The sequence below is a fragment of the Macaca thibetana genome, chromosome 9 (genome assembly GCF_024542745.1).
Source record: "Macaca thibetana thibetana isolate TM-01 chromosome 9, ASM2454274v1, whole genome shotgun sequence".
NCBI classification, from domain to species: domain Eukaryota; kingdom Metazoa; phylum Chordata; class Mammalia; order Primates; family Cercopithecidae; genus Macaca; species Macaca thibetana.
Genome location: NC_065586.1, coordinates 128,509,851 through 128,537,593, shown reverse-complemented (window position 1 = coordinate 128,537,593; position 27,743 = coordinate 128,509,851). Strand labels below are relative to the sequence as shown.

At 60.1% G+C, this 27,743-nt stretch overlaps 1 protein-coding gene across 1 annotated transcript; it reads right to left on the bottom strand.

The window, feature by feature from the left end:
- Positions 1 to 27,743, bottom strand: PWWP2B (PWWP domain containing 2B). The gene is made up of 3 exons (XM_050805499.1): positions 27,566 to 27,743; positions 17,335 to 18,998; positions 1 to 807 (listed from the first exon to the last, which is right to left on the bottom strand). The coding sequence occupies exons 1-2, from the start codon at positions 27,688 to 27,690 to the stop codon at positions 17,351 to 17,353; spliced, it is 1,773 nt and encodes a 590-aa protein (XP_050661456.1). The 5' UTR covers positions 27,691 to 27,743; the 3' UTR covers positions 1 to 807; positions 17,335 to 17,350.

Here is a 27,743-nt window from a genome sequence, read left to right as displayed (position 1 = left end):
TTAATTTTTTTCTTTTCTTTCTTTATTCTTTTTGGTCTTTAAAGTGACAAAAAGGAGGAAAAGGAACACGCTCTTACAAAACAGAGCAAGTTTCTTTTCCTTGTACTGTTGAAGCCTGGTTTCCCAGGGGCGGCCCTTGGCCTCCTCCACACAGTACTGGTCACTCGTAGCAGCATCTGGGGGACAGGTGGCCTTGCAGGCCGGGTGCTGGGTGCCCAGCGGGCCCCACGCTCTGGGATGAACTCGGAGCGGGAGATGGTGGGTAGGTCCCTCAGCTCTCAAGTGCACAGAGACTCCGCACCCAAGGGCTGGGGAAGAACCCCACACGTGCAATTCAGGTTTTTCTGAAGCCTGCGGGAGACCAAGCTGAGTCTGTGAGACGGCTGCCTCCAGGACACTGCGAGGCGGGCACAGCTGCCCACACCAGCCGCTGGGCGAGGCCGGGGCACCAGGCCTGGTTCCTCCATGGGACCCCAGCAGGCGAGGCAGCAGGCGAGGCCGGGGTGGCAGGCCCAGTTCCTCCATGTAACCCCAGCACGTGAGGCAGCAGCAGCCAGCAAGTCATGAGTCCCGACTGCCTCATGAGCCAGGGCAGCCAGAGGCTGAGTGGCAGGAAGAAATACACTCGGTGAGCCGCCGGGCTCAGGGCCATCCCTTCCCTGAACACACTGCCGGTCCCCGGGGGCCTCACACCAGGCCGACCACCATGCCCAGCAGGCTCCGCACGCAGCCGGCCAGAAGGCTCCCAGGTCCCTGAACGCAGGTCAGAAGCTCCAGGACAGCAGGTGCGCCCTCATCGTCGGTGACCTTGGGGAAAGCAGAAAGAGGCAGAGGTTTAACTCAGGGTCGAGCACGGGGAACCAGCCCTTCAAGGTCTGAGCACCAGGCCAGGGTGTCCCAGAGGGTCTGAGGCTCACCTGGAACCCCCAGCACCCCCCAGCTCCCACCGGCCCTCCTTCCCTCAGTGCCCACAGCCCGGCCACGCTGGGGAGAGTGCAGAGTCTTCCATGCTTGGGGGCTCAGACCACAGGACTCGCCCTGAAGTCCCGCAGTCCACAGGCCCGACACTCAGGGCCATAGAGAAGCCAGCGAGCCTGGAGCCTTGTGGCCTCTTGGTGGGGGCTGATGGCCATGCCTGTGCCAGGCTCATGGTGTGGAAGGACCCCCATGCATAACTCTGAGGACCCTGGTCTCGCACTGACGGCCCCGTGGACACCTGAGCCTGGGGGTGTCCCAGGGTGGGGAGGGAGGGCTAGACCCTGAGGGGAAAACCCTTTCCCAGATCTATGTGGAGCCCCAGATGTCAACCCTGCTTCCATCGCCCCCCACCTGAGCCCACGCAGGCCCCGGACAGCCACCTCAGGCAGAGAGACCTGGCGGGGACAGATAGTCCCCTCAGCCCCACAACCCAGGGCCAACGCTGGGTCCTGAAGAAAGCAGCCCCCCAGATCCAACAAACAGAAGGCCAGACACTGTCAGCCCCAGTTCTCCATCAGCTGGCGGGTGGAGAGCGCAGGGACGGGGAAGGGAGCGGAGCCTGCAGAGCCCAGGGCACACGGGACCCTGCCAGCCCTGCCACTCCTCCTGCCAGGAGGAAGGCGCCCCATGGGCCCTGCCTGACCACAGCAAGGCAGGAAGGACCTGCCCCTGTCCCAGCCCCACCGAGAGGCCGCTGCCACTTCCAGTGCTGCACTTGTGGAAGCCCTGAGCTGCCACGGGAGAAACTGCAAGTGCCCTGAGACCACCATGCTGTGAGGAAGCCCAGCGGCACGTGGGGAGGCCTGGAGGGCACCTGCAGGCGTGTGCTGTGAGAGTGTGTGAGAGTGTGTGTGTGTGTGAGCGTGAGTGTGAGAGGGGCTTCTTTCTCCTCACGCTGGGCATTCCTGAGTGACAACACTAAACAACGTGAAGACCAAGCACCAAGCCGGGATCAACGCTGCAGAGAAGAAAGGGCCGGCAGCGTCTATAATCCTCTACGTGGATGGGCCACAATCATTAATATAAACACCAAGTCTTAAGTTAACCAAACATTGTGAGTGTGTGAGTGGATGTGTGTGTGTGATTGTGTGAGTGGATGTGTGTGAGAGTGGATGTGTTTGTGAGGGGATGTTTGTGAGAGTGAGTGGATGTGTGTGTGTACGTAAGAGTGTGAGTGGATGTGTGTGTGTAAGAGTGGATGTGTGTGTGAGTGGATGAGAGTGTGTGAGTGGATAAGAGTGTGTGAGTGGATGTGTGTGAGAGTGAGTGGATGTGTGTGTGTGAGTGGATGTGTGTGTGAGTGGATGTGTGTGCATGAGTGGATGTGTGTGAGAGTGAGTGGATGTGTGTGTGTGAATGGATGTATGTGAGTGTGACTGTGTGAGAGTGTGACTGTGAGTAGACGTGTGAGTGTGTGAGTGGATGTGTGTGATAGTGTGAGAGGGTGTGTATGAGAGTGTGAGTGGATGTGTGTGGATATGTGTGTGAGAGTAAATGAGTGTGTGTGAATGGATGTGTGCATGTGAGTGGATATGTGTGTGAGTGGATGGGTATGATAGTGTGAGTGGGTGTGTGTAGATGTGTGTGAGTGGATATGTGAATGTGTGAGTGGATGGGTGTGATTGTGTGAGTGGGTGTCTGAGTGGATGTGTGTGAGTGGATGTAAGAGAATGTGTGAGTGGATGTGTGTGTGTGAGTGGATGTGAGTATGAGTGGGTGTGATTGTGAGTGGGTGTGAGTGTGTGAGTGGATGTGTGTGAGTGGATATGAGTGTGTGAGTGGATGTAAGTGTGTCAGTGGATGTGTGAGTGGATGTGTGTGTGACTGTGTGAGTGGATGTGTGTGTGAGTGGATGTGTGTGATAGTGTGAGGGTGTGTATGAGAGTGTGAGTGGATGTGAGTGGATATGTGTGTATAAATGTGTGTGTGAATGTGTGAGTGGATGTATGCGTGTGTGTGAGTGGATGTGTGAGAGAGGTGTGTGAGTGGTTGTGTGAGTGGATATGTGTGTGTAAATATGTGAATGTGTGTGTGTGAGAGTGGATGTGTGTGTGAGAGAGTGGATGTGTGTGAGTGGATGTGTGTGTGAGTGGATGTGTGGGAGTGGATGTGTGTGTGTGTGTGAGTGGATGTGTGTGAGTGGATGTGTGTGTGTGTGTGTGAGTGGATGTGTGGGAGTGGATGTGTGTGTGTGAGTGGATGTGTGTGTGTGAGAGGTGTGTGTGAGTGCTTGTGTGAGTGGATGTGTGTGTGTGAATGTGAGTGGATGTGTGAGCGAGAGTGAGTGGGTGAGTGGATGTGTGTATGTGAGTGGATGTGTGTGTGAGAGTGGATGTGTGGGAGTGGATGTGTGTGTGTGTGAGAGTGGATGTGTGCATGAGAGTGGGTGTGTGTGAGAGAGTGGATGTGTGTGTGTGAGTGGATGTGTGAGAGTGGATATGTGTGTGAGAGTGAGTGGATGTGTGTGTGTGTGAGAGTGGATGTGTGGGAGTGGATGTGTGTGTGTGTGTGTGAGGAGATGTGTGTGTGTGTGTGAGTGGATGTGTGGGAGTGGATGTGTGTGTGTGAGTGGATGTGTGTGTGTGTGAGAGTGGATGTGTGGGAGTGGATGTGTGTGTGTGTGTGAGTGGATGTGTGTGTGAGAGGTGTGTGTGTGAGAGGTGTGTGTGAGTGGATGTGTGTGTGTGAATGTGAGTGGATGTGTGAGCGAGAGTGTGTGAGTGGGTGAGTGGATGTGTGTGTGAGAGTGGATATGTGTGTGAGAGTGAGTGGATGTGTGTGTGTGTGAGAGTGGATGTGTGGGAGTGGATGTGTGTGTGTGTGTGAGTGGATGTGTGTGTGAGAGGTGTGTGTGAGTGGTTGTGTGAGTGGATGTGTGTGTGTGAATGTGAGTGGATGTGTGTGTGTGTGTGTGGATGTGTGTGTGTGAATGTGAGTGGATGTGTGTGTGTGAGTGGATGTGTGTGTGTGTGAGAGTGGATGTGTGTGTGGGAGTGGATGTGTGTGTGTGTGTGAGTGGATGTGTGTGTGAGAGGTGTGTGTGAGTGGTTGTGTGAGTGGATGTGTGTGTGTGAATGTGAGTGGATGTGTGTGTGTGTGAGTGGATGTGTGTGTGTGAATGTGAGTGGATGTGTGTGTGTGAGTGGATGTGTGTGTGTGTGAGAGTGGATGTGTGTGAGTGGATGTGTGTGTGTGTGTGTGAGTGGATGTGTGTGTGTGAGAGGTGTGTGTGAGTGGTTGTGTGAGTGGATGTGTGTGTGTGAATGTGAGTGGATGTGTGTGTGTGTGAGTGGATGTGTGTGTGTGAATGTGAGTGGATGTGTGTGTGTGAGTGGATGTGTGTGTGTGTGTGAGAGAGGGATGTGTGGGAGTGGATGTGTGTGTGTGTGTGAGTGGATGTGTGTGTGAGAGTGGATGTGTGTGTGAGTGGATATGTGTGTGAGAGTGAGTGGATGTGTGTGTGTGTGAGAGTGGAGTGTGTGTGTGTGTGAGAGGTGTGTGTGTGAGTGGTTGAGTGGATGTGTGTGTGTGAATGTGAGTGGATGTGTGTGTGTGTGAAAGTGGATGTGTGTGTGTGAGTGAGTGGATGTGTGTGTGTGAGTGGATGTGTGGGAGTGGATGTGTGTGTGTGTGTGTGTGTGAGTGGATGTGTGTGTGAGAGGTGTGTGTGAGTGGTTGTGTGAGTGGATGTGTGTGTGTGAATGTGAGTGGATGTGTGTGTGTGAATGTGAGTGGATGTGTGTGTGTGAATGTGAGTGGATGTGTGAGCGAGAGTGTGTGAGTGGGTGAGTGGATGTGTGTGTGTGAGTGGATGTGTGGGAGTGGATGTGTGTGTGTGTGTGAGTGGATGTGTGTGTGTGAGAGGTGTGTGTGAGTGGATGTGTGGGAGTGGATGTGTGTGTGTGTGTGAGTGGATGTGTGTGTGTGTGAGAGTGGATGTGTGGGAGTGGATGTGTGTGTGTGTGTGTGAGGTGGTGTGTGTGTGTGTGTGAGAGGTGTGTGTGAGTGGATGTGTGTGTGTGTGAGAGTGGATGTGTGTGTGTGAGTGAGTGGATGTGTGTGTGTGAGTGGATGTGTGGGAGTGGATGTGTGTGTGTGAGTGGATGTGTGTGTGAGAGGTGTGTGTGAGTGGTTGTGTGAGTGGATGTGTGTGTGTGAATGTGAGTGGATGTGTGTGTGTGAATGTGAGTGGATGTGTGTGTGTGAATGTGAGTGGATGTGTGAGCGAGAGTGTGTGAGTGGGTGAGTGGATGTGTGTGTGTGTGAGTGGATGTGTGGGAGTGGATGTGTGTGTGTGTGTGAGTGGATGTGTGTGTGTGTGTGAGAGTGGATGTGTGGGAGTGGATGTGTGTGTGTGTGTGAGTGGATGTGTGTGTGTGAGAGGTGTGTGTGAGTGGATGTGTGTGTGTGTGAGAGTGGATGTGTGTGTGTGAGTGGATGTGTGTGTGTGAGTGGATGTGTGGGAGTGGATGTGTGTGTGTGTGAGTGGATGTGTGTGTGAGAGGTGTGTGTGTGAGTGGTTGTGTGAGTGGATGTGTGTGTGTGTGAATGTGAGTGGATGTGTGTGTGTGAATGTGAGTGGATGTGTGTGTGTGAATGTGAGTGGATGTGTGAGCGAGAGTGTGTGAGTGGGTGAGTGGATGTGTGTGTGTGTGAGTGGATGTGTGGGAGTGGATGTGTGTGTGTGAGTGTGGATGTGTGTGTGTGAGAGGTGTGTGTGAGTGGATGTGTGGGAGTGGATGTGTGTGTGTGTGTGAGTGGATGTGTGTGTGTGTGAGAGTGTGTGTGTGAGTGGATGTGTGGGAGTGGATGTGTGTGTGTGTGAGTGGATGTGTGTGTGTGAGAGGTGTGTGTGAGTGGATGTGTGGGAGTGGATGTGTGTGTGTGTGTGTGAGTGGATGTGTGTGTGTGAGAGTGAGGTGTGTGTGTGAGTGGATGTGTGGGAGTGGATGTGTGTGTGAGAGGTGTGTGTGAGTGGTTGTGTGAGTGGATGTGTGTGTGTGTGAGAGTGGATGTGTGGGAGTGGATGTGTGTGTGTGTGTGAGTGGATGTGTGTGTGTGAGAGGTGTGTGTGAGTGGTTGTGTGAGTGGATGTGTGTGTGTGAATGTGAGTGGATGTGTGTGTGTGAATGTGAGTGGATGTGTGAGCGAGAGTGAGTGGGTGAGTGGATGTGTGTGTGTGAATGTGAGAGGTGTGTGTGTGTGAATGTGAGTGGTTGTGTGAGAGGTGTGTGTGTGTGAATGTGAGTGGATGTGTGAGCGAGAGTGAGTGGGTGAGTGGATGTGTGTGTGGCAAACAGGAGAGAGCCTCTTCCATCTTCCATAGAAAAAGCCCGTAACTAACGTCTAGAGAACTCAAGGATCAAGCAGCAGAAGTACATCGTCTAGAAATACGAAGGTGAATTCTTGTCATTACATACTGCATGTGACCACTCTACTTTTAAAAATTGAACATATATAGTAAGACTGACACAAACATAAGTTAAAGAGAAGTTGCATTTTGGACCATCTCCCAGTCACGTCCGAGGGGGCACAGGAGGCTGAGGGTCTCCAGAGAGAACCAACACAGCCCCGAGCAGTGGAGGCCCCGGCTGTCCCCACCCTGGCCCCCAGGCAGCCCCTCCGCTCGGGTGTGCAGACGCCCACGACCCACCCTGTGCCTCCCTCTAGGGAGCCAGTGCAGGGGCAGTGGGCGGGGCTCGAGGAATCCTCTGCCAACGCCCAGCCTGGCCTGGGGGGTACATCTGCCTCCCCAGGCCTTCCAGCACAAGGCTGCACCAGGCCCAGAGAAGACCCCAGGGCAGGAGGGATGAGGGAGACCCCGGGACATTTCCTCCCAGCTGCCCTCAGCTGAGTTCAGCTCAGTGACATCGACGTCCCAGAGCTACGGTTCCTTGGAGCACACGGCGGTGAGGTGCCAGGCGGTGGCCGGGAAGGGGTGCCTGTGCCCTGCCTCTGTCTGCATGGGTCACCATCCCAAAGGTCAGAAGAGGCCACCGGTTGCAATCGCAGCACATCACACACAAACAGGCTCAGTCCCTGGCTTGGTGGCCGCCGCCACCAGGTATCCCAGGCTCGGGGAGGTGACCTGACCCCATACAGGAGCCTGACTTTGGGGTGCACAGGAGGATCCCCATTTCCTGACCTCTTGTGTCCTAGCTGCCCTGGGGGCTCCATCACAACCTCCTCGCCCAGAGCAGCCCCAGCCTCAGGCCCCGTCCCAGGAAGCACCCCCAGGGTCGGGGGAAGCTCTGGAGTGTCACAGACATCATGCATTCTCCGCTGTCTCCAGAAGGGCTCACACCACGCTGCTGTGTGTGGCAGGGACTGGACTCTTGCCACAACACACACCAGAAAGACCTTGTAGGGCCCCGGCTTGGGAGACCCTTCAACCCCAGGAAAGCTGGCTGCCCAGTCAAACGGAGGGACAGAGGCTGCCAGCCCCAGTTCTCCACCAGCCGACAGGCAGAGAGGGAGGGGACAGGGAAGGGAGTGGAGCCTGCAGAGCCCAGGGCGCAGGGGACGATGCCAGCCCTGCCGCTCCTCCTGCCAGGAAGGGGGTGCCCCATGGGCCCTGCCTGACCACAGCAGGGCAGGAGGGACGTGCCCCCATCCCAGCCCCGCTGAGAGGTCGCTGGAGGGACCTGCCCACAGCAGGTCCTTCCCTGCTTTCAGAAGCTCCTGGCTTTCCCGGGCTCACGAATGCACCCCTGTGAGCTCTGCCTGTCTCCACAAGGTCTTCTCCGTGTGTCTCCAAGTCTTTGCGCCCAAATTTCCCTCTTCTCATGCGGGCACCAATCATTGGATTTAGGACCCACCCTGATCCAGTACGACCTCATCTTAACTTCATTCCACCTGCAGTGACCCTATTTCCAAATAAGGTCCCATTCACAGGGACTAGGGTGGACCTGAACGTGTCGTTTGGGGGACATGATTCAACCTACTACCCCACCCCAAGATGAAGCAATGGAGACCTGGCGGGCAGTACCGTCCCAGGGCCCAGGACAGCACTGTGCACTCTAGCACTCGCAGCAGGGACGTCTGTTCAAGCTGTGTGTGTGCAGGTGTGTAGGTACAGGAGTGTGCATGCGTCCATGTACAGGAATCCACAAGCATGAGCAGGTGCAGATGTGCGACTACAGGGGTGTGGGCACGTGTTCATGGGTGTGCATGTGCGTGCGTGTCCATGCATGTATGTGTTCATGAGTATGCATGTGCATGTGTGTGTTCATGAGTATGCATGTGCATGTGTGTGTTCATGAGTATGCATGTGCCTGCATGTGCGTGTGCGTGTGCATGCATGTGCATGTGTGTGCACGATCATGTGTGTGCATGTGTGTTCGTGTGTGCATGTGTGTTCATGTGTGTGCGTGCATGTGCGTGTGCATCTGTGGTCATGCTAAGCAAGAACAAGCAAAAAGCCAGGATCCCACAGAAGTGGAGGACTCTGATGCTTCAGGATCCGAGAGATGAGTGAAAAGCAGAAGATGGACTAAATCCACAGAGAGGCCGCTGACCACTGAGATGCCACGAGCCGGCGAGGGTGGCAGGAGAGGGTCCTGTCCCTGGAAGAGGGCCTGGGGTGCAAGCAGCATCCACGCAGTCGGTCAAAGTGCACGTGCCTCACAGTCCCACAGAGCCCAGGAGGCTCTCAGAGGCCCCACGGACACGGTCCCCAGCCCAATACCAGCTGAGACCTGCCAGGGGCACCAACAGTGACTCCTAAACAGAACCAGGCATCAGCGCCTCCAAACCATGACGCTTCACTTTCTCAGTCCTGGAATAACTTCCTCCGATCCCACAGATTCCGTACGGGAAGCTGAACAGTTCCCTGTGAGAAATGTTCGCCAGGATTAGAGCGGTCACACAAACGCATTCCTACAAATACCATTTTCCATCTCTCAGAAGGAAGAGGCAGCGGTGATAAGGCAGCCTGAGCCACCCGCTCCACAGCTGACAGGGAGGAGGAGGCCGACCCTAGAATTGCAGTGGCTCCACCTATGCGTCCTGCCCCCGGGGGGTCCCTCCCAAACTTCTAGTGAGTCACCAGGGACTGTGTGCAAGACGGGTCAGGAGGAGGGCTGTTTGGGGGATCCGCAGAGGCCACAGCAGGTGCTGTGGCACTAGTGGGGTCCCCGCCATGCCTGGAACCTGCTCTGTCCACCCCTTCTAATGCAGCATTTTAGGATTTGAAAGAGGCTCAAATCAAGGGCAACTATGCTTCCCTGAAAAGAAACACAGCCCCGGGAGGTCATTAAAACTGTCCAAGTCCTTCTCCATCAACAACAGCACAACCTTTGGAAATGTCAGTAAACATCCATCAGCCACTATCCTCATTAGGAAAATGCGTAACGGGCCTTGGGAGGAAACAGCCTGGATGGGCCCTTTGTCCCGAAGAGCAGCAGTGGCTTTCGCAAGGGCCTTCCCTCTCCCGGCCGCAGAGACACGGACTCCAAGGCAGGAGCAGCACTGGCCACTCCTCACATCTCTCCTACCTTCCTGGCGTGGCCCTCGCTCATGGAGCTGAGCTCAGCTGCTCCACGTTGCTGAGGCCTCGAGGACATGAGGCGTCCTCAGGAACCTGGAGGCCTTGGAGCCCCACCTGCCTGGGAGCCCGCAGAGCCCTCACCTGGACATGGGGTTGGAGTCTCGCGCTCACCTACCTCTCCCCCACCCCACTGTCTCTGAGGCCCCAAGGACACCAGCACCTCCCTGCCTGGGCCACACCTTCTCCATGGTGAGAAAGCTGGAGGCTCACACCCTCCCCACAGCTTGTTGGAGAAAAGACTGGGACAGCCAGAGTCCCCCGAGGGAGTTGGGTGTATCCCACAGCTCTGCACATCACAAGGAGGCGAGGGGCGGGGAGAAGCAGCCAGCGTGGGGCCCCGCTTAGGCTGGAAGCCCGGAAGGACGACCGGGCCCTGCCCAGATGTGGCCACGGGAAGGCCGGGGAGACCAGGACGGGAGCAGACCTGGGGCCGCGGAGGTGCCCACAGAATCCTATCACAGCGGATTTTAAAAAACGAGGAGTCTCTAAAAATAGAAAGTGAATGAAACGAAGATGCCTAAGTGTGTTCCGAGGTCATGACTTTGCCACAGAGAGAGGGGTGTGACACAGCCCAAAGGGCCAGACCCCGGGACAAAAAGACAGGCTGGGCGAGCTCAGGCATTCGCTCGCACCACCCACCAGGATGTCTGCGGGCACCATCCTTGGTGGGTGGTGTCAGGGTGCTTTTCTTCCTAAACCATCATACTGCATCATAATAGTACTATATATATTATTTTCAGTAATATGTGACATTATATTGTTATATCTTAAATATTTTACACACCTATATTAAATGTTGATATACATATATTAACCTTTACATCTATAAAATTGATCATGTTAACATTAAGAGTCAAGATTTCTGGCATCAGACACAAAAGTGAATCCTAGCTGTGTCGACTGCAAATGTTTTGAAACAGCAGCGGCCCCAGGAGCAGGCAGCAGGAAGCAGGCTCCCAGGAACGTGGCTGCCTCAGGCCTGAGCCAGAAAATGCACAGAGTGAGCCCAGATGACGTGGCACGGCGGGGGCAAAGCCGCCAGCAAGCTGCTGTGGTCACCACAGGACACGGACGCTGGCCTCTGTCAGCTGACCCAAGATGGCACCGTCTGAGCACGGACAGAATAGCGCTTGGATGGATCGAACCTAACTGGGTATGTCAGCAAGCACGTGCGCTTTTATGAGACGCACGCTCAGGAGGGACGCCTCAACCTCGCTGGAAGGGGCTGGGGAACCAGCCCCTGCATCTGCCCTGGCCTCCGTAAGAACTCTGCAAGCGGGGGGTGGCCGCAAGTCTTGGTGCAGTGCCACTAAAAGCTGGTAAGGAAAGAGGTTTTTTTGCAAGAATTCCAGTGAGTAAATGAAGACCAGGGCCAGCACCTCATAATCCCTCAGGAAAGAGTAAATCTTAAAGTGATCACCAACGGTGGGCGGAGCCCCAGGGTAAAAACCCGGGTGAACCTGAACGGATTAGGCTGACAACCCCAAGCCCACAGCCAACCCCAGGGTCTCCAGGAGAGAACAGCCTCCTGCCGGGCGAAGCCCCCTCCGAAGGGGTTCTGACGAGAGAACGAGCTCCATGGCGTGGAGGAAGTCCCACCCCTCCACTCCCAATCCTCTGATACGGGGCACATGCCCTGTCCAAGGTGTCGAAGGCCAGTGGGGTCAGGGGCGAGGATTTGGAGCTGGAGGTGAGACCCAGGAAGCAACTAAGACGCCTGGCAACAGGTCCACGTGGCATCAGGGCATCTCACCGGAGGTGGGTGCAATGCTTGGCTTTGAAGGCACGGATGGGCAGGGGCCTCCAGCAGCGTCCCCCGACACTGGGAAAGTCCCCCAAGTCCCAGGCACCTGACCCCCCGAGAAGCAACTCCAAACTCCCCGGCACCTGCCCGCCTGTCCCCCCAACACGGCCTGAATGCCCAAGTTGCTGGCCAGGAGGAGGCGGCAGGGACCGGCTGCAAGGCTGCTGGGAGCCAGGAGGCGGGGCGGGGCCTGAGCCCCTGCAGCAGGCTCAGAATTACAGGCCTCTGTTTCCTTCTGGAACAAAATAATTACAGCCTTCACGTGGGACCTGAATTCCCTGAAATCAACACAGGGAAGTCAGCAGGGAAGTGGGAAGTCAGCAGGGAAGTCAGCAGGGAAGTGGGAAGTCAGCAGGGAAGTCAGCAGGGAAGTGGGAAGTCAGCAGGGAAGTCAGCAGGGAAGTCAGCAGGGAAGTCAGCTGAGAAACCCGTCCTTGGAAGCAGAAGAGCGTTTTTATTTAGAATTGGAGGAACAGAAAAGCAAGTCTTGTGCAGGAAGCTCAAGGATGCTGTTCTAAAAGGAAAACATAAATCAGAAAAGCCAAAGCCTGGAGACGGCGGCGTTGCTGCTTCTGCCCCGGAGACTCCAGCGAGCATCGCACTCTTCCAAGTCCCGGCAGCTGCTCCTGCCGAGTCAGCACTCCAGTGCCGGGCAGCTTCCTGATTATTATCTTTATTTCCCAGGAGAAATCAACATTATGAAGCTGAAGGTCAGAAGTGGCCCATGCTGCCCCCATGGCCTGTGCACCACGGACCTTTATGGAGCAACGGGCCCCTCCCTCGCCCCACAGGCCCCTGGGCTGAAGCCCATCTCCACCCCTGCTCCCTGGGGCCTTCCCTTCTGTCAGACAAGAGGCTGGGGTGGACCCTGGGCTGTGCCCACACTGCCCACACACATAGCACTGGGGATGCGGAGTGAATGAGACCAGGGGCTCCTCGTCCCGGGAGCCTGGGAACAGCACCTTCTGCGACATGGTGTTTGCGATGTGATTAAATGAGGGTTTTGAGATGAGCAGCCCCTCCCGCCCTATCTACGGGTCCCCAGATGCCACCAGGGTACTTTGAAGAGGCAGAGGCCTTGTGCCCATGGAGGCAGAGCCTGGGGCGACATGGTCATGAGAGGGGGACGTCTGGACCCCCAGAAGTTGCAGAGGCAAGAGAGATCCTCGTCCGGAGCTGAAGGTACACAGCCCTGCACGCCTTGACTCAAGATCCTGATCCCCAGAGGTGTGGGAATAAACGCCTGTGGTCTCAGGGCCCCAGTGTATGGAGGTTTGTTACAGCAGCTACAGGAAACTCACAGAAGACAAGGATGACCCAGGGGACACGGACCGTTCAGTAGCACAGAAGCCCGTGCTCCCAGCTGCCGACGGAGGCTGTGCTGGGTACGTCCCCGCAAGTCCCCTGCCAGAGCAGGAGGGGAAAGGGTTGGGCCCCTGGAGCCACAGTAGGCTGGACCTGTCCAGTCTGCACTGTCTGGGAACCTGTGAAATCTCCCCCTTGCCCAAGAGGCCGGGACACCAGGAGAGCATTGAGTCCCCACTTCGGGAGATGCCCAGCTTCTAGTCTGCGTGTCAGCGGAGCACGGCCTGCCCCGGCCACGACAGGGCAGAGCAGGAGGTGCCTGTGCAGGACCAAGTGCCCCTGTTGGCCCTCAGAGCTCCCAGGACCAGATGTCCCTTCGGCCCTCACGGCTCCCAGAACCAGGTGTCCCCATTGGCCCTCACGGCTCCCAGAACACCAGGCAGCCCGCCGCCCCTCTGGGCACACCCCTCTCCCATCTGTAGTGGTGCTGGGGTGCAGGGCGGGCAAGGCCCCGAGCCCCTCAGGTCCTCCCCACAGGGCTGGCCAGTGCCACCTACTCTCCACCACCCTCCTTCCTGCTCCCGCACACGTCCAGTCACCTGCCATCTCCACCCGCCTCTGCACACGTCCAGTCACCTGCCATCTCCACCCGCCTCTGCTACTCCGAAGCCTCTGCCTCGAGCAGCCAGTCTGTGGAGCCTCCTGACCCTGGGCATTGTCCTGGCCCAGGTCCCCCCAATGACTATGGATCCCTGCCCCAGCCCCCTGCCTGACCTGCCTCTGAGCTTTCTCCTGAGATGCCTCCAGCCAGGCCTCAGGCACCTCCCGAGAACTGGAGGCACCCCTGAGGATGGGGCCCCATCAGGGCACAGATGGTGGCTCCCCTAGTTCCAGGAGTGACACCTGCATGCCGCCCAGCCTTCCCCGTCCCCTCTACTCTCCCTGTCCTCACAGCTGGAGGTCATTTCTTTTATTTATTTGTAAAGCTATCAGATTTTTTTAGTTTCATTTTATTTTTAACTGACAAATAATAACAAGACCATCTCACTCCTCTGTCTGTAATTCTCCAACAGCACCCACAGTCTGTGCTTTCACCCACCAGGCCCTTAGTCAGCCTCTGCCCACCTCCGCACCCCTGGAACATGCCCTGCCCTCCTCCTGCCTAGAACGCTCACCCCACCCTCGCCCCATCAGCTCCTGATTAGCTCACCATTCAGAGCCTGGCTCCTGCCACCTCCTCCAGGAAGCCTTCCCGGATCCCAGTCCAGGCCAGGTTTCTCGCTGGATGCTCTGCTTCAAGCCCCTCTTCCCTTCCTTCTCAGCAGTTCCTGTGTGTGATTATGCACTAATTTGGGAAGTGGTGATTCACAACCCTCCCTATTCTGCCCCCGCTTCTAGCCTGGGTCCAGTGGAGTGCTTGGCCCTCAGTAGAGGGGTGGGTGGGTGGTGAGGGAGAGACCAGGGGAGCAGAGAGAAGACCCTGAGCCTGGACGGGGGCAGGACCCCAGCCCAAGGCCCCGGGGCTCACACTGGGGAGGAGCTGCCTTCCCCTCTCAGGCTCGGTGGGCCCAGGCAGTGGTGGGGTGTGGGCGAGATTGCCTTCTCTGGGTCCCCACTCCCAGCTGCAGGACAAGCCTGGCCAGGCAGCTCCTGCTGGGCCCCTGACTCTGCAGGTCCAGTGCCTGCACCTGATGCAGGAGGCTGCTCCCAGGCACAGTCACCCCAGAGCCTGGTCTCCACCACCTGCCCCTGCCCCGGACCTCAGCTCTAACCCCAGGGGATCCCTGTGGGTGTAGAAGTCCCAGGGAACGGAATCTCCTGCCGGCCTGAGAAGGCACAGTGGTCACCTCCAAAGGCAGCGGCCACAGGCCATTCATAGGTCCCGGAGCCGGCCATGGCCACCAGGGCGGAGTGCTGCTCACTCAGAGGTGGGTCCTGTTGTCACCCTGAGATCGGTGAACTAACAGGCTCAGAGGTGTCAGCTCACTGAGACTGCAACAGCAGGTGACCGGCTGGGACAAGGCCCAACAGCCTCTATTCCTGCGCAGGAGGCCGGCCCAGCCTCGGCGAACCTGGGTCAGGACCTCACACGGAGGGGTGCCCAAGTGTGCCACACAGCCAGGCATACGTCCTGGTGCGGCCCCTGCTGAGGCCGATGTGCCCGTCCCTTGTGCCAGCCAGGCCGCCTCTTGGCACTACTGGCCACAGGCCCAGTGCCCTGGCACCCTGTGGTCTGTGGGGCGTCCGCCCACCCCTCAGCCGAGCCGCCAGCCCCGCAGCTGAGAGAGAGTGAGGGGCCTCTCACGGGGAGACGCTGGGCTCAGTGTCCCTGCAACGGAGCAGATCTCGCTGTGCCTGCAGTGACTGCTCCCCGACAAGTGCCTCGGGCAGCAGACACCCACAAACCTCAGGAAGCTTCTGGCACTGCCCAGCCATCCTCGTCCTTGGGTGGCTGCAGGAGCGGCTGGGGCCAGGCCAGGGTGGCCAGTGGGCGGGGACTGGGAGGACGACCTTCCCCAGAAGGCCTCCCTGCCCGAGCTCCAGCCCACATGCCAGCCTCCTCCTCCCGCCCTGCCCTTGGGCATGGCCACCAGCGCCCCACACCTCACTCAGCCTCTGCTCAGGGAGGTGTACCTTCATGGTGGTGTTGGCGGGTCCCCCTTCCCAGGAAAGCAGGTACCCCTGCATTTCCCCTACAAGGAGCAGACAAGAGGTGCATTGCTGACACTTCAAAGCAAAACGTGTCCCCCAGGGACCACCAACCCCACAGAGGGCAGGAGATCCCAGGCCCCGTGAGACACCAAAAACCCGACCAGACATGCACCAGTCTGCGCTTTGGTGCTGAAAGGATCTGGCACCCCCACTCCCAGAGCAGGGGGCTGGTCCTGGCGCAGGCCCCAAGCGGGCGCAGGCACTGCCCCCCGTGGAGGCAGGCAAACCCGTCTGGTGAGATTCTTCCTCTACTTCCGGATAAACACAGCCGGCCCTGAGCCTGCAAGACTGCGTCCTCCCATCCTCCCGGTTGGGCACTCCCTGCCAGCCAAGGCCTCGGGCCTCACTTGGGGACGTCCTGCATGGGGAGACGTCATGCCCTGTAAATGCCTGAGTCCAGAACTCGGGGAGGGCCCCCCAGGACAGCAGACGGGAGTCCTCTGACCTTCCTCCTACCCCTCAGAGGATGGTGCCCTGGCTTTAGACATTCCCCAGACTCAAGCTGAGAGGCGGCACCTACACCCACTCCCCAACACAGCACCTGCCCCACCTCTGCCCCAAGGCCCCAGAACTGATCAGAAAAGGGCCTGGTTCCTGGGGTTGGGGGAGCAGCCACGTTTGTGCCTGGCCTCCGGAGAGCAAGGCAGATGTAGCCAGGTGGCTGGAGGGAGCGGGTGAGGCCAGGCCAGAGCCTGAGCAGCCGGGCAGCCTGGGGACACTGGCTTGACCACAGTGGTCTCTCATCACTGCTTCCACCCAGAACCCCAATACGCAGGGTGCAGCAGTGGAGGGGCACCCAGGCACTCCAGTCCCCACCCCCACCGAAGGCTAAGGCCCAAGGATTGTCACCTGGGAAACTCTAAGGCCTCTGGGCAGGTGGCCAGGGCAGACAAGGTCACCAGACGTCACCAAGGCCTAGGCGGAGCCCTGCCCCTGCCCTCTGCATACAGCCCCCGGTCCTGGAATCTCTGCATCCAGGGGGCAATTAGGCCATGGAGCCAGGAAGAAGAGCACAGAGGACCACCAGCCTCCCCCACCCAGCGAGGACCCCTCCCTGGCATGCCTCTCCTGCCGGGGAAACAGGAAGGGCATCTAAGAGGTGCTGGGAGGCCTCTGGAGCTGGGAGAGAGCCTTCAGAAGCTCAGGGCAGAAAACAGCCCCTTGGCAGGCTCCAGATGCCCCACATGGTGACCCTCAGGGGCATGGGTTGCTCCCCCAGCCCCACGAGATGACACCCCACACCTCCACACAGCGTAGTGCCCTCCAGGTACAGGAATCCACACAAGGCCTGGCTGGAGATTCTACTAAGTGCTCCTAGGAGAGGCCAAGAGTGAGACGCTGTCCCCAGGAACATGTCCTGGGTCCCGGGCGCCTGGCCACGCACACAGCCTGCTGACAATGGAGCGCGCACTGACCCAGGAGGGAGATTCGGGGGTGGTGGGGGGCAGGGCTGGGCCAGTCTGGGGAGTCGAGGTGGGGGCTTCATCTGAGGGTGGGAAGCTCACCTCGCCCTCCCTCCTTTAATGTCCTGGGATGGCCTATCCATGTGCAGGAGGAGGGAGACCCCCACTCTGATCTTTGGGAAAAGCAGTGAGAGTTTGCTCCCTGCTGACAGGGCCCCAGCCTGGGCTCTCCCCTCCCCAGGACCAGTCAAACCACATCCCTGACTCCAAACAACTAAGGAGAGCATGAGAATCTCCCGTCTGGCCTTTGAGAAATGGCTGCCAAACACAAACTCGCTTTGTGCTTTGAACAAGCACCGGTGGTGACTGGCCTCCTTGCAGTGCGCCTCTAGTGTGAATCAGAAGCGCAGATGACATTACCAGTGAGGGCAACCATTTTCCAGACGGCTGGGGCCCCGAGCAAGGGAGCTGAGGGGCACAGGCAGCGGCTCCCTGGGCCTCAGGGCTCAGAGCAGAGGCACAGCCTGGACACAGGTGTGAGCTTGGGCCTGCCGGGGGAAGGAGGCTGCCACTGGCACACTCACCTGGTCAGGGAACCAGTTACGTTTCAAACTGGGTTAAGAGCTCCCTGATTTCCGGGGCCACGTGTCGCGCGGCATTTGCAGCCTCGGTTATAGCTTTCCGATACATCCCCTTCTTCTTACGGTTAAATCTCAGTTTGAAAAATTCAGAGAAAGGGGAGAGTTTTGAAATAGACAAGAACGACGTAGTCGGAGAACCAAACCACGAGACCTTCGCTTCTCGCCAAGACGGCTCTCCGTCCTCCTTCTGGCCGAGGCTGATGTCAAGAACACGCGCCGGCCACCAAGGAAAACCATGGATCTTACCCCACACGATGTCCCCCACGGCCACAGTCCTGCCGTCCTCCGTGATGCACTCCGACACACTCTGTGTGTGCAGCCTGACCGTCAGGGGCGGCACGGTTTGGCGAGCCTCTCTGGACTCGGAGGGTGCCGACGCGCCGTGGCCAGGCGAGAGGTCGCCCGTGTCTGCCGGTGTCCCTTCCGAGCCGGACGATCTGGCCTCGTCGAGGCTGTCGCTGCTGCACGCCGACTCGCTGGCACAGTCCGCTCTCCCCTCAGGGCAGCTGACAAGAAAAGCCAAGTCCTCACCGCCCTGTGCGCCCTGGGGACAGCTCTTGAAGTCATCGTCCTCCCCCGAACTTCCGGAAGACAAGTCCGCCGGCCCACCGGCAGGGCCGTCCGCACAGGGCGCGGGCGAGCTGGCCCGCGGGTACCCGTTCAGCTCCTCCACCAGCTCGGCCCGGTACACGGGCTCGTGCTCACTGTCCCCCAGGCGGTGGGGCTTCAGGCGGATCTTGGGGGGCGGCAGGTCCGCGCTGGGCGGCACAGGCCGTGTCAGTTTCAGCTTGGGGATGGAGGCCGAGGGTGCACCGGACGGCCGGTCCCGGGACTCTCTGTCCAGCACCTCAGGGTCCTGGCTGCCGTCGTCCAGGGGGGCCTGCTGGGGACGGAAGGGCTCCAGAGAGCCGTGCACGCGGGAGGGGATCTTGACCACCTCTCCCTTGCCCTGGGGCGTGCTGTAGGAGATCTTGATGACCGGGCTCCGCGGGACCTGCTCTGCCGGGGCCCTGTCCTCCTCTCGCCTCTCCCGCTTGCTCCTCCTGGCCGTGGCCCCAGCCATGGGGTCGCTGTTCTCTGGCTCCTCCGGCTTGCGGAGCTCCCTGTCTGGGCCACTACCCAGCCTCCTGCGGGCCCTGGGCGCGGCTGGGGGTCCAGGGCTGGCCTCCGGGGGGCTCAGCGTGCTCTTGCACTTCTCACAGAGCACTTGGCGCGGCCGCAGGCGGATGGTGCTGAGAATGAGGCGCCCCGGGTCGCGGTTGCGGGACAGACGCCGCCGGGTGCGCTTGATGGTCCTGGGTGGTGGCTGGGGCACCCACAGCTTGTACGTGTCCCGGAGCCACAGCGGGTGAGGGAAGGGGGCGCCTTCGAAGTATGGCGGGTACGGGGGCAGGCTTCCAGCGGGCAGCGGTGGCACGAGGGGCGGGGGTGGCTCGGGACCGGTGGTCTCAGGGGGCTGAACCCCGTGGGGAGGAGGTGGGGAGCCAGGCCCCAGCTGCATCACCTCTGCATCCCCCTCTTCGGGGACCCGGCCATGGCTGTTGTTGGCGGGGGGGTCGTCGACCTGGGGCAGCAGAGCCGACGGGGGCAGGCCAAAGAGGCCAGACCTGGCAATGGAGAGAGAAACCACAGTGAGAAGGGACGCTGGCACACCCACCACCTGCACCCAGAGCCAAGGCCCCCAACCCATGAATGCTCCAGCAGGTCCGGGCAGCGAGCCATGCCCTGAGCCCACGCCCGCTATGTACACCCTGGGTTGGACACATCAGGGCAAGGCATGAGCCTTCCAAAGCCACGTAGCATGTGACCTGGAGGTCAGCTGCTTCCCTGGCCTGAGAGAGGCACAGAGGCTCCGAATCTCAGTCTATGGCCCCGGGGGACATGTGGCCCTTGGCCCTGGGCCCCAAAACTCAGGCCCCTTGCTCACAGGCTCAGCCGTTCCCTCCTCTCCTCTCTGAGGGGCTGGGGGACTCAGGGAAGACCCCCTAGGGCCAGGTAACCCTTCACCCCCCGAACGCAAGCCCCTGGAGAATGCCGTCCTGCAGGAGCAGGGTTCCAGGTACATGACGTGTGCCTGGGGTGGGGCTGCATGTGGCCCAGGGCTGAGCCCTCTGGAGGTGGCCCAGATGCTTTCAGTGACCCCGAGAGAGACCTTATCCCCATCTGCCCACACAACCTGGAAGGCCCTCCCTGCCCGCCTGGCACCCTCAGGCCCTCCCCCACCGGGCCACACGATCTGCAGAAGGGGCACGGGGGGGGGGAAGGGGCACAATGGGGGGGAAGGGGCATGGGGGTGAAAGGGGCACAAAGCAGGGAAGGGGCACAAGGGCGGGAAGGGGCACAAGGGGCGGGAAGGGGCACAAGTGGCGGGAAGGGGCACAAGGGGGGGAAGGGGCCAATGGGGGGGAAGGGGCACAAGGGGCGAGAAGGGGCACAAGCAGCGAGAAGGGGCACAAGGGGCGGGAAGGGGCACAAGGGGCAGGAGCAGCCACTGCTGGGGGAGCCACCGTTAAGGCCCTGCGGCTGCCACAGCCAGGACACCAATCCCAGGTAAAGGCCTTCTCATCCTGGGACTCGATGGGCCAGGCAGCCTGCACTTAACGGGCAGCACCCAGCACTGTGTGTGGCTTTGGGGGATTTGTCATCAGAAGCCGGTGGCAGGTCCCGTCCTAGAGTGCAGGCCACCTCGCTGCGCAGACACCCGGCTGCCCCATCATTCTTGAGGCCCAGTGCAACCATGTCCCCGAGCCTCATCCCGCCCGAGAAGCCGCTGTGAGCGTGTCAGGAAACCAGTTCTGGGAGTGCTGGTGTTACCACAAACCACGGAAGACAGGGCCACGGAGTCCTCGTGTTTCCACAGTGAACACGTGTAACTTGTAACAAATGGGATGCAATTTTCAGGACTGCTCTAGCTAAGCCAGAGAAAGAGAGAGAGATGGAGAAAAAGAGACAGAAAAGCAAGACAGCACTGCGACTCGCTGGGAGGGCGCAGCAGTGGCCTTTGGGCCTGTGAGGGGATGAACACGGGGTGGGGGGTTCTGCTCTGTGGTGGGTGGGGGTGGTCACAGTGAGCCCCACCTGCCCCATTCTTCTCCGGCCCAGCACCGCTGTGGTGCCTGCAGCCATGGGCTAGCGACAGCAGGATCATCTCCGGAGTGCCGGCCAGGCCCCCTATGCACAGGGTCTCACTGAGCCCCGCAGCAGCCATGGGAAGCAGGCTGTCTCCAACTCTGATGGGCTGAGACTTCCTCGGGAAGGGAGAGTCAGGCACACGGGCCTAAGGGCATGATGCACTGAGGCCAGTCCCGGGCAGCACCCTCACCAGCCCCAGCCAAGTGCTGGTGCCAGGACCGAGGAGCACAGACCCCATGCACCCGGGGCCAGCGGGCCACACCTGGCCACTCCAGCGTTTGTGAAGAAGGTTTTACCAGCACACAGCACAGCCCCCAGGCTCCTTTATACACTGTCTGTGAGCCAGGCCATAGTGGGGCCACCTGAGCCAGCGACTTTCACTTACAGAAAAGGTTTGCCAGAGTTAAGCTGTAGAAGCTGCGCCTTTGCCCAAATCCGACCCCCACCCCAGGGTTCCAGGCTGGGGTCTCCAAGTCCCCTGGTCTCATAGCCAGGACTGGCCTCCACAACCCAAATCATCAGCTGGTTCGTCATCTTCCATGAGCACCTTGTGAGCATTGAACACAAGCTGAGCATTCTGAGAACCAACCTCGTGAGCTCACACACAAGCACGTCCCTGTGCGTGCACACTCCTCACACTGGTGCACACGCCCGCCGGGCACCAACCTCGTGTGCTCACACACAAGCACATCCCTGTGCGTGCACACTCCTCACACTGGTGCACGCGCCCGCCGGGCACCAACCTCGTGTGCTCACACACAAGAACGTCCCTGTGCGTGCACACTCCTCACACTGGTGCACGTGCCCGCCGGGCACCAACCTCGTGTGCTCACAAGCACGTCCCTGTGCGTGCACACTCCTCACACTGGTGCACGCGCCCGCTGGGCACCAACCTCGTGTGCTCACACACAAGCACGTCCCTGTGCGTGCACACTCCTCACACTGGTGCACGCGCCCGCCGGGCACCAACCTCGTGTGCTCACAAGCACGTCCCTGTGCGTGCACACTCCTCACACTGGTGCACGTGCCCGCCGGGCACCAACCTCGTGTGCTCACAAGCACGTCCCTGTGCGTGCACACTCCTCACACTGGTGCACGCGCCCGCCGGGCACCAACCTCATGTGCTCACACACAAGCACGTCCCTGTGCGTGCACACTCCTCACACTGGTGCACGTGCCCGCCGGGCACCAACCTCGTGTGCTCACACACAAGCACGTCCCTGTGCGTGCACACTCCTCACACTGGTGCACGCGCCCGCCGGGCACCAACCTCGTGTGCTCACACACAAGCACGTCCCTGTGCGTGCACACTCCTCACACTGGTGCACACGCCCGCTGCGGCACCAACCTCGTGAGCTCACACACAAGCACGTCCCTGTGCGTGCACACTCCTCACACTGGTGCACACGCCCGCTGCGGCACCAACCTCGTGTGCTCACAAGCACGTCCCTGTGCGTGCACACTCCTCACACTGGTGCACGTGCCCGCCGGGCACCAACCTCATGTGCTCACACACAAGCACGTCCCTGTGCGTGCACACTCCTCACACTGGTGCACGCGCCCGCCGGGCACCAACCTCGTGTGCTCACACACAAGCACGTCCCTGTGCGTGCACACTCCTCACACTGGTGCACGCGCCCGCCGGGCACCAACCTCGTGTGCTCACACACAAGCACGTCCCTGTGCGTGCACACTCCTCACACTGGTGCACGCCCCCGCCGGGCACCAACCTCGTGTGCTCACACACAAGCACGTCCCTGTGCGTGCACACTCCTCACACTGGTGCACACGCCCGCTGCGGCACCAACCTCGTGAGCTCACACACAAGCACGTCCCTGTGCGTGCACACTCCTCACACTGGTGCACACGCCCGCTGCGGCACCAACCTCGTGAGCTCACACACAAGCACGTCCCTGTGCGTGCACACTCCTCACACTGGTGCACACGCCCGCTGCGACAAGCAGGCACCCTGAGGTTCTGGGTCAGCGTGCTTACGGCCCCTTGCTGTTGGGGGAGCCAGGAATCCCTCCATAGGACCCACTGCACCCCATGAAAGGGCCTCAAATGAGGGCAAATGAAGGGATATTGCAAAGAGAAGGCCCCCCAAGGAGCAGAAGTATCCCTTCCAGAGGACAGTGGCTACGACAGTCAGAGGGAGGGGGAAACCCTGCTAGGGCTGGGGAACATGGCACCCTGATCACATGGGGTTGTGGACTGGGCTGAAGGTACCAGGAGCCTGAGGAGGGCCCCACAAACAGAGCCAGCCCCACCCCTTGCCCCAGGATCTTTAGCCACAGGGCAGGGGTTAGTCCCCCCCCAGGCAGATCAAACGGGTGGGGAGCAGCCTGCGCTTTGCCATCCCCTTTGGGACCCTGAGTCACACCTGCACCAGTGCCCAGGGACCGGACAAGCCAGCCCTGCAGAAATGGCCGGTGACCCTGGCACGTCAGGCAGCCGTACTTCCTTCCTGGAGCTGCCGCCCTGCCCAGGCCACACCCCAACGCACTGGTGGGTAAACAGAGTGGGAACAGCTCACTCCCCAGGCTGGAATGGATGGGGGAACCCAGCCCCTGGGATCTTGCAAAGCTAACAACAGGGCCCCCGGGCTGCTGGGACCTCGGCTCCTGCCCTGCTTGAGCAACCCCATGAGATATAGATCAGTCTTCCCATTTCAGAGTGGTCGGCGAGGCCGGTGAGACCAGGGAATGTGCCTCCAGGTTGAGTGGGTGGGTGCCGGCTGGGGTCTGCTGCCTCCAGACATGAGGATGGTGCTGGCACAGGAAGAACCTCAGTGGCTTATCCTGGACCCTGGGATGTGAAGAGTGGTCCTTCTGGAAGTGCACAGGTCCAGAGAGGTTCCCCACACACCCACCCCTAGGGACAGGGCCCCGCTGGCCTGGCTGTGCCCCACAGGTAACACTGAGCCTTGGCAGGTGGGAAGATGGGGTGGCCCTGGAGCCAGATGACCCTGCTGGGTCCAGGCTGCCCTTTTAGAGCCACCAGTTGGGCCCTGCCTGTGGGGAAGAGGACATGTGAGGGGCCCCGTGAAGAAAGTCTCACGCAGCATCTTTGCGAGCTCAGGGACGGAACAAATAACCATTGCTTTGAGAAAGGGCTGGGGAAACTGAGGCAGGGGTGAGACGCCCAGGAGTCTCTAATTGCAGAACGGACCAGACCCTAAAGCAAAAAGTACCACAGTGCCATTCCTAATGGCACAGCAGCGCCCCGGCAAGGACATGGGGGCCCTGGAGACCAGGCCTGAGGTCCTCAGCCAGACACAAGTGGCTGAGCCTTAACTCGGCCATGGCGGCCCTGGGGCCTCACCTGGATGTCAGGCTCAGCCAAACTCCCAGAAAGGCCCAGGCCTGAAGTCTGCCCGGGGCCATGGCCGGGAGGAGCACAGCCCTGGCTGCCTGCCCAAGCCCCCTGCACTCACCGGCAGTGCCTCCCCACGGCTTCCCCATTCTACAGACCAGGGCCATGAGATGGCAGATGCCCACATGGCAGCCTCCTGTCTGCCCTCCAGGGCCCACATTCGCCCTGGACCTTCCTTCCTTGCTTTCTGATGAGGAAAGGCCACCCTATTGTGGCCTAAAGAGGTAAGGAAAATGTGGCTCCTGGAACAGGAACAGGCAGCCTCAGCGCAGCCCAGGACAACCTGAGTTTGGCACCCAAGACCTCGGCTGTGCTCCAGTGTCAGTCTAGAAACCGTCTGCAGTCTCCCCACAGCCCTGCAGACACCCACAGCAGGACAGCATGCGGGAAACAGGGTGGGCGGGTCAGGCCTGCAGGGCACAGTGGGGCCTCCTGGGGCCACCTCTCTCTGGGATTAGGGAAAGCAGGCTGGCAGGAGAAGCCACAGGCTAGACACCCGGGGAGCACCTCCTCCAAGGCCCCACAAGGGGAGCCTGCCTCACCCTGTGGGCACTTGCCCCAAGATCTCCAAGGGAGAGCAGGTGGGGCCAGGTGGCCACAGCCGGCCCGGGTGTCCTGGACTCAAGGGTTTATGAGCCATCAGCATGGTCCCTCTCTAAGCCCTGTGGGGCTCCCCAAGTAGCACAAGGCCAGGTCCCCAACCCACACCCTCCTTACCCACTCACTCAGATGCCACCCCCTTGAGACGCTCCTAACACCAGCCATGCTAGCCTGGCCTCCCGGTGCCCTGGCCTTCAATGCACTAGGCCTGCGTCCCTCTCACTCCCCAAGGGCAGAGGGCACATCCTGTCACCACTGCAGCCCTGGCCCGGTGCTCCCGCTGGGTTGTTGAGTGAATCATCCCAAGAGCGGCCCCCAGCAGTGGAGCCTCCACCTGGACAGGTGAGCCCAGGACAGAGCTCAGGGTGCCCTTCTGCCGGGACAGGCAGTGTCTGGGGTTCTCAGTGTGAGCTAGGGTGTCTGAGCTAGGGTGTGGCTCACAGAGGACGGTCCCCTGACCTTTCCAGCAGTCTGTGTCTGGAACCATAGGCAACCCACAACTGGGGGAGGCCGATAAATACCAGCTGAGGGATCGAGCCAGGAGGCCCTGGTGGGGCAGGCCAGCCTTTCCACTCTTGGAGCCTCATCTGTCCTCAGCCACCCCTCAGCCAGGGCCACCCCACCCAAGATCCTCAACTGGAAGTATAGCCCTAAATCACCCACAAAACAGCGCAGGTCAGGGCAAGGCTTGCGTCATCAGTGCTCTGGAAGGAATCACCACATTGGCCCAGACGCGGGGAAGATCACTGGAAGCCGCCTGCTCTGGGCTCAGCCCACTTCCTGGCACACAGTAGGTGTGCAGTGAACTCACCCGGATGTACACGCAGGCTGACACTCAAGAGAATCTCGCTTCAGATCACACGGCCTTCCGGCACAGGCCAGGCAATTCCACCCGCCTGCCAAGCCCCTCTCCCCTCTGCTTTGCAAACAAGGGAGATAATGCCATCTCCCAAACCGGCCAACAATGAACGCTGGCTGCTGAGCCCACCTCAGCCCTGCATCCTGGTGCCTGTGTGAGGGGGGCCGCCATTCCCGTGGGATTGCTCTGAACAGGTGCCTGGCTGCCTGCCGCCTCCTGCGCTCAACAGAATCTGCACAACGCCGGTTGCGCTGGGACCCACAGGTTCCCTGAGGTGGGCGGACACCTGTCACAGGGCTCCCAGCAGCTCTTCCCTGCGAGTCAGCACCCACACTTGGGGACTGGGCCTCCACTGTCACACGTGAGGGATAAGGGCGGGCACCACACCCTGACAAGAAACCGTCACCTGGGGAAGGCAGGTCAGCACCCTGTGGTCCGAGGCAGGGCTGGAAACAGGAGCTCTGAGACTCAGAATACAAAGGCAGAGAACCGGCCGGAGACTCAGGCACAGGGGAGACAAGGGAGGGGGCAGGGGTCCTTCCAGGACAGCCTCAGGACTGAGGGTCCTGGAGAGGTAGACAGCCGGAAAAACTCAGGCACAGGGACACCGAGGGAGGGAGCAGCAGTCCTTCCAGGACAGCCTCAGGACTGAGGGTCGGGGGACCTGCTCTGCCTTCAGATTCCCCACAAGGACAAGGGGGCCAGCCCAAGGCAGCAAGGGCGGCTGCTAAGTGGCTGTGCCCGCAGAGGCCCAGCTCCCGGCTCCGTGGGCGGCTCTGGTTACAGCTGAACGTGGCAGGCAGGGTTGACACCCATGCATCCTACAGCTGCCAGTTCCCACGCCGGGGGTCCCATCGGGCCTGGTTTTTTCCAGGAAGGGCAGGTGGTGGTGTAGATTTGCAAACCAGGTTAGCCATGGACCTCAGGGAAGAGAGCCCAAGGCCACTGCAGATATTCTCAGCCTCCCTTGTCCTGAGTCAAGGAGCCCAGGAAATGGGGCGACCTGCTGCTGCTAGTGCCCCTCTCCAGGGAGGAAAGGCCAGACAAGGTGGTGCAGGTTTGGCAAGGGTGCGGCCCTTCGGACCAGGACCAAGCCCAGCCCTGCCTGCCGGAGGAAGCTGAGGCTGACGGTGAAGGGGATGGCAGCACCCAAGAGGCGATTGTGCAGCCCGAGTGTCGCTCTGTCCTGCCCGTGCACTCCCAGCGGTAGCCCACACGGAGCGGGCAACAGCCACACGGGAGCCATATGTTAAATCACATGACTTGTGGATACATGGCTTCTGGTACAGCTAATGAAGAGATAACGTCTGCGAAATAATTGTGGAAGGAACACGGTCCTCTCTGCTAATTCATGTCGCTGGGCAAAAATCTGGGCTCCACTGATGGAAAAAGTTGGGCCTTTACAAGAGGAGCCTTTTCCTGCTCCCAGTTTCAAAAGAAAGCAGGAGCGCAGCGAGGCCACAGCCTGATTCGTGCCTAATCATTGATCTGGCAGCGACAGCTCCCTGCCATGTGACACGGTGTCCAGGAGGCTCATCTGCACTGCATGGGTCCTTGCAGCCGGTGCACAGGTGTCGCTCGGGGGAGCCGCCCCGCCCTGCCCTGCGCCCCCCACCCAGGAAGCCAGGGCTCCCAGGGAATGTACCCATGGCTCCCACAGCTTGTACCTCTTTACGTCCCCATGACTCAGGGCTCCCTGGCCTGAAACTGTTCTTAAAACGCACAGCTGGGCGCAACTGCTCTCCCTGAATCCAAACCTCAGCCGCGGAGTCACTCCCAGCAGCCAGGGGCCCATGGCCTTCGACAGGGCACCCCCACCTGTGAGTAATTGCCAGGGCAAGGCCACGGGGCATCTGACCCTCCCCCGTTTTAACGACAATTCTGCCAACAGCTGAATTCAACAGTGGGTCTGAACAAAGAAAAGTGCGTTAATTATGGCAGATGTGTGGAGTTCCGGGACCCCGGTCCCGCGCCCCCCGCCCCAGCCCGGCCCAGCGCCCGCCGCGAAAAGTCGCGACGACTTTGAGAACCACTTTCGCCCCCCGAGTGGCGGCCGCACTCGCGCGCCCCGAAACCTGGGCTCGGCAGAAACCGAAAGCTGGCGCCAGGGTCGCGCCACCCCCACCCCGGAGGCGGGTCCCGCGTCTCCGGGCGGAGGGAGGTGTCGGGGGGGACCCCAGGGGTGTCCCGGCCCGCGCCCCCGCTCACTTTTTCGTGCAGTCCAGCAGGATCCCCGCGAAGCTCCGCTCGCCGCAGCTCACCGTGACCACCAGCGCGCCGTTGACGACCTGCTCCACCCGCACGGGCAGCCGGCAGCCGGCGCGCGGCTCCATGCTCCCGCCGCGTCCCAGGCCGCCCCCGCCCCGCCGCCGCCGCCGCCGCCGCC

Bases quoted from the DNA above. Each gene is read 5' to 3' on its own strand.
- PWWP2B (XM_050805499.1), bottom strand. From the start codon at position 27,690: ATGGAGCCGCGCGCCGGCTGCCGGCTGCCCGTGCGGGTGGAGCAGGTC. The intron at 18,999-27,565 runs GTGAGCGGGGGC...CTCCATTGCCAG, and splicing joins CTGCTGGACTGCACGAAAAA to GTCTGGCCTCTTTGGCCTGC.